The 19793-nt window shown below is 42.3% G+C and overlaps 1 protein-coding gene across 1 annotated transcript in view; it reads left to right on the plus strand.

The window, feature by feature from the left end:
* zdhhc8b (zDHHC palmitoyltransferase 8b) overlaps positions 1–19793 on the plus strand; it is a 67556-nt gene that overhangs the window by 45576 nt on the left and 2187 nt on the right. The window contains exons 2-9 of the mRNA XM_080499730.1: positions 10226–10347; positions 14847–15004; positions 15159–15331; positions 15442–15544; positions 15904–15995; positions 17167–17299; positions 18556–18661; positions 19677–19783. Coding sequence (XP_080355856.1) covers positions 10226–10347; positions 14847–15004; positions 15159–15331; positions 15442–15544; positions 15904–15995; positions 17167–17299; positions 18556–18661; positions 19677–19783 — 994 coding nt within the window. The remainder of the gene's footprint in view (positions 1–10225; positions 10348–14846; positions 15005–15158; positions 15332–15441; positions 15545–15903; positions 15996–17166; positions 17300–18555; positions 18662–19676; positions 19784–19793) is intronic.

The raw sequence follows: 19793 nt of genomic DNA on the forward strand, positions 1-19793 counted from the left end.
GAGGATGAGGCAAAGTGAGGTGGTGTGAACACACACTCTCCCTCACACAAACACACATTTGCAAGCATTCCTCTCCCATAGGAAAATATTTAGATTTATTACCATCTGCTCACACCAAATGCTCACCTACATTTAAGAAAAAAAAAATGGAAGGACATTTGTTTCCATCACCTTTCACTAAAGATGGATGTCAGTGTTTAAAAATTCACTCCTTTTTTGTTTTGTTTTTTTGTTTATGAGCTCAAGTATACAAAATGCAGACCTGTAAATATAGCTTTGGAGATAAAATGGTTCATTTAAGCATGAGCTGCATAGGTGAGGAGCCAGGTAATAGTATCATTGCTCACTCTGCTTATTTTTAGGGTGATGTCGTTTTTACTGGGCGAAGCTGGCGACGCTACGTTCACGGCTCCGGGAAAAGAACATGTTTTGCTCCCCTCGGACCGACTGTCTCCTTCCTGCTTTATACAGACAATAAAAAAAAAATATGGAGGGTTATGAATATGTAAATTTGGAAGGGTTGCAGGAGGGGGCAAAGCATTTCATTTCATTTCAGATGGACCCCTTATGCAATTATGAAAATGCAAATGACACCGAGCTCTTTGCACGCAGATGGAATCAAGTGTGCCCTGCAGCTGCAGGAGCTCCTCCTCCGTCTGGTCGTCTGAGAGGGAGGAAGGTCTCCCAGAGACTCCAAATTAGTGAGGCATTACTGCTTGTTTGCAAATGTCTAAAGCTGGTATTGAAACGCTGGTCTGTTCTCGTACACAGAGGGAGAATGAACGTATTCACTTTTATTTCCTGAACGTTTCTGTGTGCTTGACTTCGATGTAGTCGTGTTTCGGCAGCAGGATTTGTAACATGGTGGTCACTGCGGTGGCCAGTCATGGTCCAGTAGAGAGGAGGCAATGGGATTCTCATCCTCCACTCGTGTGGAAGCACAGAGACTCGTGTGAAAAGTAGAAGTGTCGTAGTGATTCGACCACAGCCAGTCAGTCCCACAGAAGATGGAGGTGTTGAGAAGGAGTTGATGAGAGGGCGTGAGCTAAAAGTTTCATATCGGTGAATATAACAGCTTTATAATGACAAAATGTTTGGTGGCATGAAACGGCAATTGTAAAAAGATAAGACAATAACAACAACATTTATAGTAGTTTCAAGTAAAGTTCTTCATCACGGTGTTGCCTTGAGTTTAAATATCCCACAATATTCTCCGTATTGTCACATCCTTTGAGGTTAAAATAAGACAGTTTGAAGATTGCAAACAGCATAAAGTACCAGGAGTGGTCCTGATGACTCATTTTGTCTGTCAAATGAAGGACTTTTTTTTTTTTTCTCTCATTAGCACCAATCAAGGAAATGTTTTGAAAAGATTCTAACTTTAGTGGGGTGTATTCATCAAAGTGCATCAACTTGCTAAAGCGTTCCTAAAGTTGTGAGCTCATTGTTATGAGCTGAGTGGGATCGCAGCGTCTCTGGGAAGATGATGTCAAAATTCTATCCAGGTTAAATAGCAAAATGCAGTTGAATGAGGTTGCACGTTTGTTTTTTTGACTCAACCTACATGATACCTTGTTTTTTATTTTCTTCTAAGAAAGTAGTGCCAAACTGTGAGTGAACTTCATGTCAATGAAAAAAATCAAAACATGGCTTACTTGATTATTTCTTTTTGGCAAAAGCAAGGGTTGGATGTTTAATTGCTTTGCCAACATCTTGAAAAAAAATATATCGATATTTTTGACTAAAGTTCAGGGAGTAAAAGTAAATATTCAAGTAAAGATGTGTGAAATCTCCACCTCACTGCAGTCACAGAGTACTTCCTGTAGATCCATCATACAGATACAGGATGGACTGGAATTCATGGAATCTGTTTGAATTCAGCTGGAGAAAGAAAAGGTGCAAAACTGAAGCCAGCAGCTCGGACAAAATGAGAAGCATGAAGATTTGACTTTGGCCTTTGGGAGCTTGTGTTGATCATTATTTATCATCACCTGACATTTTCTGCCCGAGGCGCTGTGGGCTAATGACTAAACTTTGCTCAAATACATATTCTGAATGTTAATCTCAGCCTGCGATTGTGCTGTTTTTAGAGTCTCTGAAGGAGGCGGTGAAGGGAAAAAAATAACTAAATGCCCGGCCTTAATAAATAAGTCCAGGAGCTGAATTTCTTGATACCCGTTCAATTTGTGGATCGTCTCTGCTTCTCGGTCGACCTGCGCTGCTCTACGCCTGCAGTAAACATCACCTCCACTGAAAACAGGTCCACTGCTGCTGCTGCTGCTGCTGCTGTGTGTGGAATACTAAATGGCTTGTGTGTGAATGCAGGGGTTCAGGGATGTGTTTGCCTCAGAGATTGGCAGGTCCCCAGACGAGTCAGGAGTGAGTGATGCAGCAGTTTATGGATCCCGACGAGGAGTAATAGCATGGCTGTCAGAAATTGGAGAATGGGAATGAATCTAAAAACAAACAAGCCCACCAGTGTTTCGCCAGTTCGAGATCGTGGATAACATGATAGGCCCGGGGAGATAAATGTGGGAGAGACTTCCTGGGGTGAGATACACCAAGGATTAAAAACTAATTTCCCTATTGGATACTACTCCCATTTTTTTTTTTTTTTTTGGTTACATGATAATGGAAATCCAAGTCCTGGAGGGAGAAATGACGCCAGTCTTGCTCGAGATTGTGGATCTGTGCGTCTCAGCTGGCAGTCCACAGAAGAACAGGCGTCCTATGTGCGTCCCGCTGGGTTCAGACTTAATGAACTAATCAATCGGTTGACGTTCTCACCAGGAGATGAATACATTACTGGAAGTGCTCCCAGTGGCCCGGCGGCATTGTCTTGTGCTACAGGTGTTGAGCCTGTAAGCTGCATGTATAATAGCGTTATTTATTATCCACATTAAAAAAGGTGATATACAGAGCGGCGCTGCTGCTGTGGAGACCATCTGACCATTTACAGTAACTCTCCACACCAAAATCCTTTTTTCCCCAGTGGATGCCACGCACATCAGTGTTAACTTGTTAGCGTGTGCTGCTTCTTTAAAGCACCACTTTAAAGAAGACAAACACAGTTATTCAAACAGCTGCAGTTCGCCTACTGGTCATCTTATAGTGTTTCCCATAAGAGAGCCACATGCAGGCGCTCTTAACTCTCTGCAGCCTCAAATTTTCCTTTTAGTGTCAATACAAAGAAAGACGACTCTGAAAAGGTGTTGCATTAAGAAACGTCAATGCTTGGGGTGAAATGAATGCTGTTGTGGGCTGGTTTTGTCCTGCAGGCCATGTGTTTGACATCGGTTCTGAACGACTCAGTGAGAACCCCCCGCGCAAAAAAAAAAAAAAAATCCAGTTTATTTGAAGGTGCATCATCATTAAGCTGTGGGAGTAAAGAATGCTGTTCTGAAGAAAAGAGGACAATACTACGGTGATGTGAGAAGCAATATTTTGGGCAACAACAATACTTAGAATTGAAGAAGTACTCCTACACAGGACAGGTTCACTTGCCTGATTGTTTTAATGAGCGTGTCTTGGACTAATTGCATCTAATTTAGCCTTAACTTAAGCATCTGCAGCAGTAAAGCACTGCACACTCACTGATGTGTCAATTGTTAATAACTGAATCCAATAATGTAATTTACAATATGTTTTGTGTCTAACTGAGTATTTTTACTTGAATACAATAGTATAACTATGATCAAATAAATCTTTAATGATAATACAGAATTTCTATGCAAACACTTGAAATCCAAATAGAATGTATTTTTACTTTTCCAACATTACTGTTCATATACATATGCAATACACTGAGGAGTGCATTTCTTAATCTCTGCTGTAAAATGACCAATCAGGTATCCAACTTGAATCAGCCTGTATTTTCGTTTGGTTAAGAATTTAAGTTCAGGGGTGAAAACAACTTTCAATAATTTGATCATAGTTTCATTTGCCTTGGAATTGCAACAGGAATTCAGAAATATATACCAAAAATAAGATTTGTTCTTTTTCCAGGAAGAACCAAGTTTTTTTTTGTTTGTTTTTTAAGATATTGTATTGATTACATTTATTTTAACTTGTAAAATGCCACCTACACCTACTTTTATTTCCTCAAGATGATCCAGTTTGGCTCAGCAGTACTTTCAGGTGTTTCACACATATCAAAACTGTTCCTTTATCAAGTTGAATAATGAATAATGTAAACACAATTACAGCCTGTTCAATGCAAACACACCAGCATCTTGTAACAATGTCTGCATTTATGTTGGGCAAAGACAAAGAACACACAGCAACTGTCGAACGTTGCCGGCAGAAAGGACTGGCTCCGGTTTCTCTGTGATGGTTCTTCAGGCTTCCCTCTTCCCACCAGTACCACTATAGGAAGAGATAAGAGCAACTTTAAAAGATGGGCTTGTTATTTCTGCTCCGATTAAAAGCAGGAGACGGGTGGACGGGTTTTCAAACGGCTGTGGTGAGAGCGTCGACGGCTCGTCATGATCAACGCCATCGATCACCAGAGCCCAGGGAAACCACACAGTTCAGCCCCGTTACCTTAAAAGTCTCAATCTACCACCTAATTACTTCATCACACACCCCCACACCCACCCATAGATTTTTTTTTTTTTTTGTGGATTAGTGGGTTTTTTCTTCAAAGTGTGCAGATTTGGATTAATCAACAAATGTAAAGCCGGTGTCTTTTGAGGTGACTGGTAATCTGTGGAGTTTGAAGATTTGTGATTTTCAGGATTTGTGACCAGGAAGACAGCTGGGTTATCGTCACCCGAAAGCTGGGGTGTTTTGTTTTTTTTTTCTTTTAAATCCTAATACCCAACCAGGGACTTCCCTTCTGCTGCAGGCACTGAGAAGACTATCGATGCCATCATTGAGTTTGTTATTGAATGATATATGCGAGATACTTTTCTTTCCAACCTGTGGAAGACGTAGACGTCACCCAGAATTCTGAGATATTTTAAATCTGATTAGCTTCTTCTTTTTTTCCCCTCCTCCTGTTCCTTTTCTTTCACCTCATTCTTGTGCCTACCCTAGTTGCAAGGCGTGATGATCAATAACCTATGATACCCTTTAATTTCATTATTGTTCTTTTGTTTTCCAGCCATTTATTTCTATGAGTAACATCCTGCAACAACACAAAAAGCACATCAAAGCATGCAGATCCTTTGGGAATGTGTTGCTTTGAACATTGGTAATGATTCGGCGAACCTTTACTGAATAAATCCCCCAAAACTGCAATAAATGTCCCATACAAAGCGTTATGGGAGAGGCAACTCATGGAGGAGATCCACATGGAGGCAGGCACACAAGATTTCCTGTGGACTTTTTTTTGTAATAATGCTCTTTTTGCTGCTTTGTATAAATGCAAGTGAAACTAACTCACGCACTCTCTGACATCACAGCAAGATGGCCGACTCAATTCTGAGCCTTTTGATGTGTAATAGTTTCCATGTTCCCCCTGGGCTTGTTTCGCCGTTGCAGCTTTAGATAATGTGAAGGATGGCTATAATGGAACCTTGATAACTTGTGCTCAGTCAAACAAGTTTTGTCATTTTGTGACACACAGCACACAAAATAACAAGAAATTGCAAAAACTGATTTTTTTTATTGATTTATTTTTTATTTTGAAAGCCAGCATTTAGTTCTTTTCTGCCAGTATACCTCCAACTTAAGTCAACCAGACAACACCTCAACTGGACGCATGTGATGTAGAATCCATGTTTTACTTTAAATTTGTCCAAAACCCTCAAACTCTCCATTCCTCCTCAAAAGTGTGACTCCCTTGGTGATGTCAGTGTGGCTTCTATAAATCACATATCAGGTTTTAAGTCAGACCAACTCTCCTGCGACACTTTTTGCATCAAAGTGCTCTTCACAACATGAGTCACATTCAAATCAAGAGATCTGTGGAACGAGTCTGAACTCATTTGCACATGAACAAATGTAGGGAGGCAGAGTGGAGTGGAGGGAGTGTCGTCCGCTCGCAGGCTGATTGATCCGACTGAGTGTTGTGAGGCGGCAGCGGGTCGATGTACTACTGCGAGGAGCCACTTGCTCTTTAATCTCTTGCTTTTACTCCACTCTGTCAGTCAGTCAGTTCCGGGAAGAACTTTCAGCTCTGAAGATCCACTCCTGCGCTCTGATGTGTTCAAGGCCTCTTCAAGCTGATTCGCCGGTCACTTTCCGCCCGGCCTGCCCTGTCTGCCGGCATTTTAATCATCGCAAAGAATGCTGGACGTCTCCTTCATTCTGGCTTCATGTTAGCACACAAGCGGACTCATTAGATGACCGCACTTTTGGCAGCAGGAGCTCCTCCAGCCTGATCAACTCTGTCCAAACTTTTGAACAAGATGGCGGCTGCTCTGCCTCTGCGGAGGTAAGATGGTTACACAAGCAGTAAAACTGGCTTCTAAACAGTGTTGATAAGCACTCTGTGGGTATTTGTTACTCCTACACAATTAACCAATGTCTGTGTGTTTAATTAGACTTTCTCGCCGTCACAGTTTCCTCCCACGCCGTCTCCTAAAACAGTTGCTGTCAGCTGAACTCCCGGTTTTGTTTTTTTTTCCTCCTCCTCCTCCTCCTCCTCCTCCTCCTATCTGTCTGGGCTGTATCACACCGCGGGCAACAAACACATGATCCTCTGACAGGCGAGCAAATTGGGATTTTGTAGTGTGGTAGAAAAGCATGATATTGCTTTTCTTTGATACATTATTTTTCTTGTAACCGTTTGTACCGTATCCACTTGTTGCTGAATCAATGATGACGCAGCATGGGGACTGGCTCACCACGGTCTCCTAAATAATACTTTCAAATTGTTTCCTGTAAAAACTGAAATATGCTGCAGAAACGGTGCCAAAAGTTAAATGACACTCACCAAAGCTCTATTGATATATAAAAATCTCATGTAAGCACATCTGTTTGCCAAACTGTAATAATTTTGATGGAATTTTTTTTACCCTTTATCTTCAATTCTACCCTCTTCAGTCAGCTGGTATCGACTCCAGTACCTCATGAGCCTGAGTGTGATGAAGCAGTATAGAAGATGGATGGATGTTTGAGTAATACCTAATACATTTCTTGGTAACTTAACGTAGTGCCACATATTTCTTAACCTGTATTAAAGACGTAGGTCTTTGGGAAAGATGAGGACTGAGCAGGGAAGTTGATTAAAACCAAGAAACAGGCTCAAGTGCTCAAGCGAAATTCCACGTCAGTGTTGCATCATTTGCTCCATTGCATTAAGAAAAGGCAGAGTTGTGGGAAGAGGGTGAGTTTTAATTGCCTCACACTTCACTTACATCTCAGCATGTATGCGTTCTTTGTATTGCCTTGTCAGCTGGTGGAAATGGCTTCACCCTGTATGCATACATATTATATATGAATGAAATGGGCAGTCTGTGATTTTCTGGCTCTTTCGAGGACACAGGTGTTGGTACATTACATCCAGTACATGTAGGATTTCTGAATGAAATTGCAGCTTGGCGTGCAATGTTCTCAGGACCGTCTTATTAAAAGAAAGTGTCGCTCTGCTGCCAGAAATAAAGACACGTCCAATGTGCACCACATTTCCAATTCAGGTGAAGGAAGGCGGCGATATTAAATTAAAGTCGTAGTAGCTCTCACAGAGGTGAGGAACGGTGCGTCGCTTGCATGAGAAGCCGCCTCATCCATCGATCACAGCTTTCTATTCTCTGCTGGTGGCTTTGGAGAGCCACTGCTCTGAATAATTCAACAAAGGGGGAAAAAAAAAATGGACAGGCATAGCGGGAGAGGAGATGTGGATTGAAGATGATCCTGGGGCGTGAGCGCCAGGAAATTGACTTTTTGACGTCAGAATGAGCTGGAGACTCATCTTTGGAGGTTTGAGTGTATTTACTATATGTGCGATAGTGGACTGGAGTGCGTCAGTAATCCCGTCTGAAGAGAGGGGAGGCCAAGTGACGATCTGTCTTTGAAACACCTTCGGCTTTGGTGACATATTGCATCAACTCATAAATCCCCTTTTGAATCCTAGACATGCAGCACCACTGTGGTGCATTCGTCCGTCGGCGTTAACAAGACGCCGCACCCGGACGCACTGCGTGTCCCGACGTTCGTGATTGAACAGGGATGTGGGTGTGATCCAGGTGTCTCCACAGCTGAATATTTCAATGAGTTATTACTCGCCAGCTCTGGAGAAGGTCAATGTGGACACTAAATGTTGGTAGAATTTAAATGAGCTTGTCCATTGATGACCTCTGTGTGATGAGCCTGACCGCTTTACAAAGAAATGGCCTGCTGACTTTGACAGGATGGCGGCGATGGCGAGGTGTGTGCCGGTCGGTCCACTCTCCACGCTCGGATGACAAACGGTATAATGTGACGTTGTAAGAGCTCATCCATCTTTTGGTGGTTGAAAAGTATGGCTTTATCGGCTGTAATGTTGTTATCGTGCGTTAACTGTTGTCAGGTTTGGCGTTTGGTCCAACAGTGGTGTAAGAACAATTGTACTGACCTGCAGGATCTCTGAAAGTGGAACGTTTGTGTTGAATTTTTCAAATCTGCCAGGGTTTCTTCCAAGGGAATGTTTCATCTCCACTGTCACTTGTGCTTGTACAATGTGAGATTGTTTGGTTTCCCTTTGCCAATGACCATTGGTGACGAAGGTTATGTTTCTGTCTGCGTGTATTTTATTTATTGGTTTGTATGTACGTGTCCAACAACTTTTCACAAATACTAACACGATTTTCAAGAAAGCTTCAGGGATGATTTGCCATTTAGATTAGATTTTAGACAGCTAGCCACTTTTGAATAAATCCTCAAATACTGCAAAAGATACAAGATGAGAGAGGCCGTTCATGTTACCATGGAGACACTCGCAGAGCTCGCAGCTAATAACTAGATTTGGCAAGTATCCAGACACACTAGTGTGAGTGCATTGACTTTGGTAGTGGTTTATCTGTGTGCCTCCACTGTTTCACAGTGATGCCGCTATCCTACGGGTTAGTTAGCATCAATATGAGCTAACGGCTATCATGCTACCGATGCTAACTCCGTTCCGCAAACAAATGTGGCGTTGGTGAAAGGTCTGCCCTCTACCGAGTGTAGCTCTAGTTTACATTGTGATATGTATATCTTAATTGTTGATGTGAAAGGCTGACTGAACCTGAACAAATTCTGTTTTACAAACTCGAGTAACAATGGCAGCAAAGCATAGTAATGGTACAATAACAGTTCCTCTTTGGTAATACTGCTGATGGAAATGTTAAAAAAAAGATATAATCATTGGAAAATTGATTAATGGCGATGTCGAAACTGTTGCTAAACTGAGCTGAAGAGTAATGCATCTATCAGCAGCTGTAAAGTGGGAAAGTTATAATTCAAAATTGGAAAACACTATGAAACTGGGAGTTTTCAACTGGGGAAAAACCTTTTTTTTATTATTGTAGAGCTCTGTGGAGCACATTTGTTGTCACTCAGCACGACAGTATGTATGCATGTACATGAGAAATAATCAATTCACTCAGACACAAGCCCAACTTACTGCACTCCAAGTGAAGGGGTGCGTCCCCGAAACGAGTAGCCGGTCATGTTGATGTATATTTAACACACTTGTCACTTCAATTCTTGGTCCTACACAGCACTGAGGATTTTAATCTGGTACTTCTTTGTAAATGTCAGCTGTAATCGTTGTGAAATCAGGCGAAATTTGAACAAATAAGCTTTATTTAGCTTAGGATTTTAGCTCTGCTTCAGTGTAATTCTTCGGCAAATTCGGTCTTCATAGGACCGGCTGAGCTCTAATTTGTTTTGAGGAGCACCAAGCCAGAGGAGACGGCATGCTAGAAACCATCTGCAACACACTTTTACTGGAAAGGGTTTTTTATTTTCATGAAATATTTTTTTAAACGGTCAATTTCACCTACAACATCGTGTGAGCCAAGGATCAGCCCTTCCTTTAACCAATGTGACAGTAATTCATGGTTGTCCGAGTAATTTGCAGAGAATTACAGCACTGCTGGGGGAACGTTTACTCAAGCTAAAAGCTTTATTGTTGTTTTTATTCACCAGCACCCACCTTCTACCAAGCTCTTGTTTTCTCACTTGTCACATTTCCAATTTCAATAAATGCACCAAAATCATGCTCACAGTGGAGGATGTGAACAAACATGGCCAGGAAATGATAGTATTTGAACTAAAAACAGAATAAACTCTGACGACAGTTTGTGTGTGTCTCCAGGTGCCCCTGGTTAACGAAGGTGATCTCTCCCGCTGTGCCTCTCTACAATGGCCTGGTCTTCCTCTTCGTCTTGGCCAACTTCAGCATGGCAACCTTCATGGACCCTGGAGTTTACCCCCGAGGTTTGTGCACACGTCCCAATGAGTCGGTCTCTGCGTTTACTTCCTGTTCCTTCTGATCGAGAGATCAGATTGCTGCGTGGGTTTTTATGCACCAAGAATATCATCACTTTTGATCAGTGGAAAATATTCTTCACTTTGATGTTGGTCGTTTGTGACACGCACACATGATCCCACATTTAGCTTCACCCTGTTGGCCTCTCATGGGTGTGGTTGAATAAGTGACTATTGCACACGAGGCTTTTGACTATTGTAGCGTCTTTTAATACCTTGAAAAGCACTGAAAAGTTTGTTTGAAAGGTCCCCGTGATAATTCACATGGAAACATTAAGATCTGATCATAAACATGATCATTATGATTTCCCTTCTTTTCTGCCACGATATTTTTATGTACCTTTTCAGAGCAAAAATACAGCTTTGGATGTATTTTGTTACTAAATCATATTGAAAATTAGCTGCTCTACAAGCATTAAATAAATAAATACAAAACTGTATACATGCACCTATATATTTTGTATTGTATTATATTTATGCATGTATGCACACACCAAAACACACACATAAAAGAAATTAGAAGGAAATCAGGAAATTAAATTAGACTTTATTAATTCCACATGGGGAAATTCGGTGATCACAGTAGAAATTTCACATTGGAACAATCTAGTAAAAGACAGGATAGTTACACACAGAGAAACAGGAGAAATTAGATAAATATATATATGTGTATATAAACATATAGTAATATAAGCAATCAAGATGGGGAAAAATACACTTAGCAGCAGCAGTAATATATAAAATATTTACAGTGTTCAACAGTTCCAGGATGGTGGTATTTACAACACAGAGGCTCAATCAAATCAGATAAGAGTGTTTACCTAACACCTTTGTCACAAGATTGACATTTAATTGCATTACTTACAACTCTTGCATCCATAGCGACTGTGTGGTGATGATTAAAATGAAAACACCTTTGAGAAAACTATAAATATGGCTCATAAGCTGCAATCTCAAATTGTGAGGAATGCCTCAGCTCTTATCGACTTCCCATTGATGTGGAAGTTTGGCGCAGTCGTCCAACAGTAGCTGGTAGAAGGCCCCACATGCAGGACACTGGGAGGTATACAAGCCGACTCGCTGAGGCTATTCAACGTCTGTCGGCTGCTCAGATAGTCTAAACAAACAACTTGGTCTTCCTCTTCCTGATGCAGACTCCCTGTTCTCAGCCCGATCAGGGTTAAGTAATGATGATTGAGGCTGCTCCTCTGGGATATTTGTAATGTGCTTGTAAATGATAAGCACCTGCTTTTTGTTTATTCTGCTCATAAAGGGGTGATAATTATCAGGGGAAAAAAGTGTAAAGTCTAAAGTTGTCTCCCCAGAAGCTGCTGCTGGATCTTTTACTGTACAGCAGGAGGAGGACGAGCTCTCTGCACTAATAATGTTTTTCGAGTCAACAGAGCCCAAAAGAACAGTTATAATTAATTAAAGAATTACTGGCAGAACAGTCATTAATTCTCTGGAAATTAGGTTGTTATCTCAATTGTCAAAGTGAGAATGAAAGTTTGGAGTAGATGAAGGGTTTTTCCTTCCATCTTTGACAGCACACTTACTTAAAATCCTTTCTTTTTTTCTGCTAGAAGCTCCAAATGAGAGTAACCAATGATTGAAAGGCTGCTAATAAGGCTGCACAGTTTGAAGGAAAAACATCAGAAAGTTCAGCAATTTTCACAGTTTAGTGCAGTTTCTTGAAATTTCACTGCAGTTTGCGAGACTCGCTTAGAGATATTTTCCTCATTAGACAGTAAATTTAAAAGGAAAATGCTCAGGCTTCATGCTGTTTTTTTATTCACTCAACAGTAAAAGCCTTAGTTTTCAAGTCAAGAGTCCAAAAGTTCAATTAAGGGTTTCACAGATAGAAGCCTGGATGTAGCCTCATGGGGAAGCATCCATCCATCTTCTATCCCACTAATACTGTGGTTAAGAGCAGGGCACACCCTGGACAGGTCGCAGGGCAAACGCATAGACAGACAACCAACCACACACTCTCACACTCGCACCTAAAGGCGATTTAGTATCACCAATTGACCTTTCATGCATGAGAGCGCTAACCACTGCACCACCGTGCGGCCATCGTTATGCATATATTCTCTTATAACACAGAAATCAATTAATCAGACTTTATTTATCAAGCGATTTGCATTCAAAGAGAATGCAAGTTACAAACCCCCCCCCCCCCCCCCCCCAAAAAAAACAACATCCACTGATGTGAAGTGTGGAAACGCTACATCGCACATTCGTTCATTCGTCCTTCCAAGACCATCTTCATCTACGTCACACATTAGCAACTGGTGCTTTACGGACCTCATGCAGCCTCCATCCCTGTCGTTTGTGCCCCGCGAGTCATTTTCAAAACCCCTCGACTTCTTGGTTTTGCAGGTGACGGTGGAGGACGATTGTCACAATTTAACCAGGCATGAATACGAATGACTCTGTTCCTACTGTAACGCCACAAATATTGTAAAGCAAGAGATTCACACTGATTTCATTATTCTAAAACACAGAAAAAAAGAGTTTTTCTTATGAAATCAGGAACAACAATCTATATTTGTCCTTGTGCTAGAAGTTCTTGATTGTTTTAACATCCTTAATCAGAATCGGAAGTTTGTAAATGCAACATAAGATGCAGTTTCCGTAGGTATATCACGTTACAAGCTGTGTGAGTGTCATTTTAAAGGTTCAACATGGTTTTTTTTGGGCTCCAGTTAAAATTGATTTGAAAGAAAGTGACAAAAAAGGCTCAAAAGTGTAACTGGTGTCCATGTAAACAATTTTTTAGGCCCAACAAACTGATTTCTTTGCTTTTCTTGCTTTAAAGTTTGACAAACACTCAACAAAGAATTTCTCCCTTCAAAGACGACGCAGCCTCGTTCTGATGTGTCCCTCAGCAGAAGACAAAACAACAATAATCAGAGTGAAAAGGAAGATATTGTGTTGGGTTTTTTTACCGCTCGCAACAATGGCCGTCTGTTTCCACAGGCAGTGGACTCGGCATTATGTACATGAAGGCTTAAGAGGCATGTTTCCAGTGCTTATTTTAACCATCGTGTCAATTGTTGGAGTCCCTCTGAAGAAGCTGTTCAACCTGCCCGAGTGTCACAGAACGAAGCGAAATAATTTGATTTACTGGCCTCACATCGCACTTAAATGAGCAATTCCACGAAGGAGGGTGCACTTGTGATCAATAGCAAACACTTGTGAATGCACACAACGGTTAGTGCAATGATTGGATGGTGGGAAATAAAGAGACTCATAGCACCATAGAAAATTAAGCACTTGATGCTGGAGCGTCAATTGGTAATGTTCCACCTGACCTTTCTCCAGGCAGCCATTGAATCATAGCAAGAGGTGACTGTATGCAAAGATTACTGCATTGGAACATAAATAATGATTCCCAGTTAGTCTAAAACCTGTTTAATCCCGTTTCAGAACGCACACCTCTGACTCATAAAAGCGGCATGTGAAAATATGACGGTGCTTTATAGTAAATCACGGATAACACTGCAGAAAGAAAGTATAATATAGACGTAACGCCAAACTCTGATCTGTTTATCAATTGATTGCAAATGAATTTCTTCATGCAAACAGAATAAAGCCAAGTGTTATTACCCCGTGTTAGTGTGTATTGTAAGATCCAGACCACTGCCTCGTCTGCTAAACGCTTCAAGCGCAGAGCGTTTGTGGAAAGGAAGGAGATTTCAGGCGTGACTGCCGTTTGTGTCCGCTGGCTGAGGCGGAAGGTTTACCTTCAAAATCCATCTGAATCGACTTGTGAGCCATAATAACGAAGCAATCTCCCGCTCCGGCACAGTTCAATTCTGCAATCTGCTTTTTGTCTCTCTTCTCTCGTTCTTTTCCTTATATCCTTATGTACGTGTGCAGCTATGAATCACCCAATGCAGTTATTATCGCACAGCGAGATTAGAGTCTCATGTTTTTCTCTCCATCTCCAAAAGGAAAAAAGAAAAAGAAAACAATTGCAAAGTGTCACATTAAGAGTTTGACTGCGGCTTCACACCAGTGGAAACGTTACTTGTTTTGTACGCTTGGAGCTTTTGGTGCTCAATTGTCTTTTCAGGTTCCAGTGACGCAAACCACCCCATTAGATTTTTTTAAAAATTAAATAAAAACATGTCTATTATGAGAATAAATCGACTTGTGGGGAATGAAACTATCCCAGGTCTGCTCTAAATGAGTCATGATGTTCTTCTTAATGCTCAAAACAGATGGAATACGTTCACGTCTACAAAGCTCTGTGTGAAGACGGCGAGCAGCCGGGGTGAGCGTCATTTAAGAAGCTCCCCCGGTGCTGCTGTCAAACCCAATCCTGACTGGAGAAACGTTTCCTTTTCCCCATATCGCTCTCTTTGTTCATACCTGGATACTGAGCGTTTCCCCGCACACTGCACCTCTTGTGTGCGTTTGTGTGTGTTTGTGTGCCACAGCCGATGAGGACGAGGACAAGGACGATGATTTCCGCGCGCCGCTCTACAAGAACGTGGAGATCAAGGGCATCCAGGTCCGGATGAAGTGGTGCGCCACGTGTCACTTCTACAGGCCGCCTCGCTGCTCGCACTGCAGCGTCTGTGACAACTGTGTGGAGGTGCGTACCCATGAAGCCCGAGGAATGAAGGGTCTTCTTCACTTTCAATAATGTAGTCCCCCCCCCCCCCCCACACCAAAAAATTTTTTTGTTTCTAACTTTTAAGATCCCACAATTAAATCGTCTGGATGCATTTTCCCTCCTCTCCTATCAGGATTTCGACCATCACTGTCCCTGGGTGAACAACTGCATCGGACGGAGGAACTACCGCTACTTCTTCCTGTTCCTGCTGTCGCTCAGCGTTCACATGATGGGGGTCTTCTCCTTCGGCCTCATCTTCGTCCTCCACCACCGAGAGAGGCTGACAGCGCTGCACACCACCGTCACGTATCCTACACCGCAGCAACTTTCTTTCACTGGCACATTTCACCCCTTTGTCCCCCATTTATATTCAAACTATTTCTGTTGTTGGGTTTCACCTTGACCTTCACGCCCAGCTTGGTGGTGATGTGCATTGCCGGGCTGTTCTTTATTCCAGTCATGGGACTCACGGGTTTTCACATGGTGCTTGTAGCTCGAGGGCGAACGACCAACGAGCAGGTGAGGAGAGCTGCAGGAAGCGCTTTGCATGGGATCCCGCAATCAAACATTTATTCATCATATCAATTATTTATCCCATGAAAGTGATCCGTGCCTGGCCGTTAGCAGCTAGCCTTCTGTCACATGACGGCCGCATCGCTGATGTGATGCGGGCGGTGAAAGGGAATGACGCAAATGCTAATAAGCAGCGCGGATCTGACCCAGCGTGCTAATTGTGTGGCTCTAACCTTCTCTTCTCTTCAAGTGTCTGCATGCATGTATGTATGTGTGTGTGTTTGTGTGTGCTTGCACGGTGTGTGAGTGCCGCGGCCTTGTGCTTCCCTCACTGCCCACTCTAAACAACACATTATGCTCCTCAGGTGACGGGCAAGTTTCGTGGAGGAGTAAATCCTTTCACCAGGGGTTGCTGTGGCAACGTGGAGTACGTCTTGTGTAGTCCCCTGGCGCCCAGGTAAGATGCTTCGCTACGTGTACGAGCAGAAGATAACTGCTTTTCTTGCTGAATTCTGTGTTTTTTTGTGTGCCTGTGCAGACCAGGTCATATTTATGTGCACATGTGTAGGATTGTGGCCCATCGAATTCCACCCCCCCCCCCCCCCCCCCCATGACATCCCCCATGCAATAGCCAGTCTAATGACTGTGGTGGTAAAAGTGTATCGCATCATGCTCCGAGGTGGCTGCAGAGGTGTGGATCTAGTTCTGCCTGAGAGCAGCCAGCGACCCAGGGGGGGCGGCGGCAGCAGATGGCTGAGAGAATTGACTCACTCCGTAGAGCAGCAGTTAATGGGAAACAGTGCAGAGCGAGTCAGTGTGCTTTTTACACACACATCCACGCAGAGCATCGCTACACCCACGATGCCAGTTTTACATCCCATCGGGGCGAGTCCCCTTCCATTAAAATCAGCAGAGCAAACTGCAGAGAGGCGGCCAGCAGGTGGGTGTGAAACGCTGTGTTGCCCTGCGTCTGCTGGGAAGCTGTTGCACGATCCCCGCTGAAAGGTTTTTGATTTACTCAGTCACTGACTCAGAAGATGTGAATGAACTTGCTGGAAAAACGTGTTGAGGTTCGACCACAAATTGATGACATTGATGAGTAATGTGCAGACTGAATAATGTTTTCCAGCCATTAACAATAAGGCAAAACGATCCAAAACAAAGAAATGGTAATGGTGAATGAAAGATATGTGTTTAAATGTCGGCCTATTAAGTTTCTGTTAAAACACAATGCAATATAACTGAATTAAATATACCATAAACCCTACAAATATACCAGATAAAAGGTCAAACTGCTCTTAAAATACCATATATGTCAATATTTTGACATTAATGTAAAGATGATAAATACCAAAAATCGTCTCACTTTTTTTTTTTTTTTTTTTATTATTATAGTACCTGTGTTTTTTCCTGTCTTGTATTGGTTTTTATGTTATTTTTAACTTGGTGAGGTGACCTTGAGTGTTGTGAAAGGTGCCTATAAATAAAATGTATTATTATTACTAGAGTAACGCTTCAGATTGAACCATTTATGATTAACAGGTGAACAAAAAGACACAACTTTCAGTAAAAAAGGTTGCAACATAACGGTGTGGATCATGTTTCCTGATGCTTTAAATTCTGCGCAGGTACACGCTGGACCCCAGGAAAAAGCCTCACGTGAAGATTCAGCCGCCGTTCATCAGACCGGACCTCTCAGACAGGCAGGTCACCATCAAGCTCAGCGACAACGGAATCCACAGCACCATCACCAGCTCCAAGGTGAGTCATCCATCAGTGCAGCTCTGCTCCTTCCAATAGTCACTCACTTGGGGTTTTGAAGGCGTCATAATTATATTTGATGTGTAATTTGTGGTGAAAGCAGAAGCAGGAATTGTTTTTGACGATGGCGTGGGAGGCTAAAATGAAACATGGTGTAAAAATGATTTATATTTGATCAAAACAGAACTTCATTACACCTTAAAGTAACCCGAAATGAATGTCATAAATGTAACCATATGATGCAGATCGTATTCATCCCAACGATTGCTTCAAATTTCAAAATGTTCAAATTGCATTCATTTCATTTCATATGGACCCGTATAAGAATATATTGTTTGTAAATACAGGGGATGTACTACAGTATGTGTGCAGAGTAAACTGAGAGCAAATCCCTCCCAGTGATTCCAGAGGCATAAATTATTAAGCAGAGAGTGGATACATGGACCTGAGGGGGTATATTCCCCCAAAACTAACCCAGTTAAAATTGCACCCTGGTTCATTCATGCAGAATAACACAAGAAACAAAGAATTACAATTTTCTGACTTAAGGTATTCTGGTAAATGTTAATATTCTTGAAGGCCTTTTTAAAGTTGTGCTAATCACTGAACGTGAGAGCAAGCATGTTACTGTACAATTCCAGTGTTCGATATACGTACAATTTCGAAAACTCGCTGCATGTCAAGAGAAAGCTCTAACTAAAAATGTGAAGTAATCAGTCAAATAGCTTCAAAATTCCAGATCGATCAAGTCGATCTCAAATGGCATTCATGTGACAATGTGCACGAACTTAACAACCACAAGGAGATATGAAGATTAAATCAGAGGGTCTTTAGTTTGACAGTGTGTGACCTGTGTCAGGAGGGTTTACTTATTCTGTCACGTTTGTGTGTCAGTCCAGAATGGCTTTTTGGTTCGGTGAAATTAGGAAAAAATATATATATACACTTTTACACTACTGTCATGAATAAATCAAATCATCTCCGCATAATATTGTCGCTCCTTCCTAAATGACTCAGAACCGGTTGAAAATGTAGGGAATGTGTTGAAGTAACTTTGTGAGACTGAGACACTAACTTGGTGAAATGCTCCTTTACCATAAGAATTAGCAGCCTTTTAAAAAAGCTGGAGACATCATTTTCCGCTTCATTAGCCACTAAAAAGAATACATTTAAACTCACGCAGAGCGTCTGCTGAATGCAGCCCCCCCCCCCCCCCCTTCTGGATGCTGTTAACACTGTGCTCTCCCCCCTCGCAGTCCAAAAGCAGCCTCGATGGCCTGGATGATAAAGAAATCCAGCCGCCTCTGCCACCCAAAGCCGACAGGTACAACCAGCTGAAAGGCCAGGTGGCCTCTAACGAAGGTAAGGACCACAAAAACAAAAACGGAGCCACACCCGCCGCACCTTCCTCCTCCCTCCTGTCGGTCATCCTCCATCTAGTTTCTCCTTCCAGTCGCGGCTGCAGCAAACCGCCATTCCCCGAACTCACTGTTTTGATGGCCAGTATCCCCCCCTCCTTGTTTCCCCTGATAAATGTTGGTCTCTAATGTCAGATCGATGGCCTTTTTTTTTTTTTTTTTTTATGCCTGTCCGGGGAATCGGTGTGATTTGTGGCGAGGAGGCGAGCCTTGCTCACTGAATCAACACCAGATTTGCAGTACGATTTTAGAGTGAATCATTACAACATGAATCACCATCTTTTTTTTCCCCTTTTTTTCCTGGTGATATGTTGCAATGAAGCTCTGCCAAATGGAGGGATGGGAGAGGAACATGGTCAGAACTGCAAAATGACTGCTTGCAGGAATCAGAAAACCTACTGAAGTGATGCTTGAGGATCTTAGTTAGTGTGACTAATGCTCCTGCATTAAATAATATGAATTATCAATCGTATCTAGTGTGGAGAGCAGGTTTTCCTCCTGAGGATCTTCAGTGTCATGGTGCATTATGTCAGGGAGTGAACGCCTTTTCTTCCCCTGTACACTACTGCCACCTGGTGGTGATTGACAGTACTGCAGTTGGTCAAACTCCCTTACCCTGTTCTTAGAAAGCTTCTATTTCTTGAGACTGAAGAATTTCTCGGAAACGTTCACGCATAAGACCGTGATTGCAGAAAAAAGTGAGGCTCTTTGCCGTAGGTAAACATCCGTGATGCTCAGCTGGCTTCTGCACGACTCACAGTGCTGACTATCAATCACAGAGCTGGACCTTATGCCATACAGCTTCTCCAGAATTCTGTGAATTTCCAGAACTGAGTCAAAAGAGCTTCTTAAGTTTGATTAAAAAAAAAAAAGAAAGGTCACTGTTCGGTCATTCCATTTCTATTCATTTCTGTGGTGTTAACAGTTTGGCTTTTTTTTGTTTCCTGTTTGGACTACAGAGACTTCTCTCTCCGGTAAGAGCCACCCTTCTACTCCGGCCATGTACAAATTCAGGCCCTCCTTTGGCACCATGCCTAAAGTTCACTACCACCCTGCAGGTGACAAGGTAAGATGTG

This window comes from Blennius ocellaris (assembly GCF_963422515.1).
Source record: "Blennius ocellaris genome assembly, chromosome: 7".
NCBI classification, from domain to species: Eukaryota; Metazoa; Chordata; class Actinopteri; order Blenniiformes; family Blenniidae; genus Blennius; species Blennius ocellaris.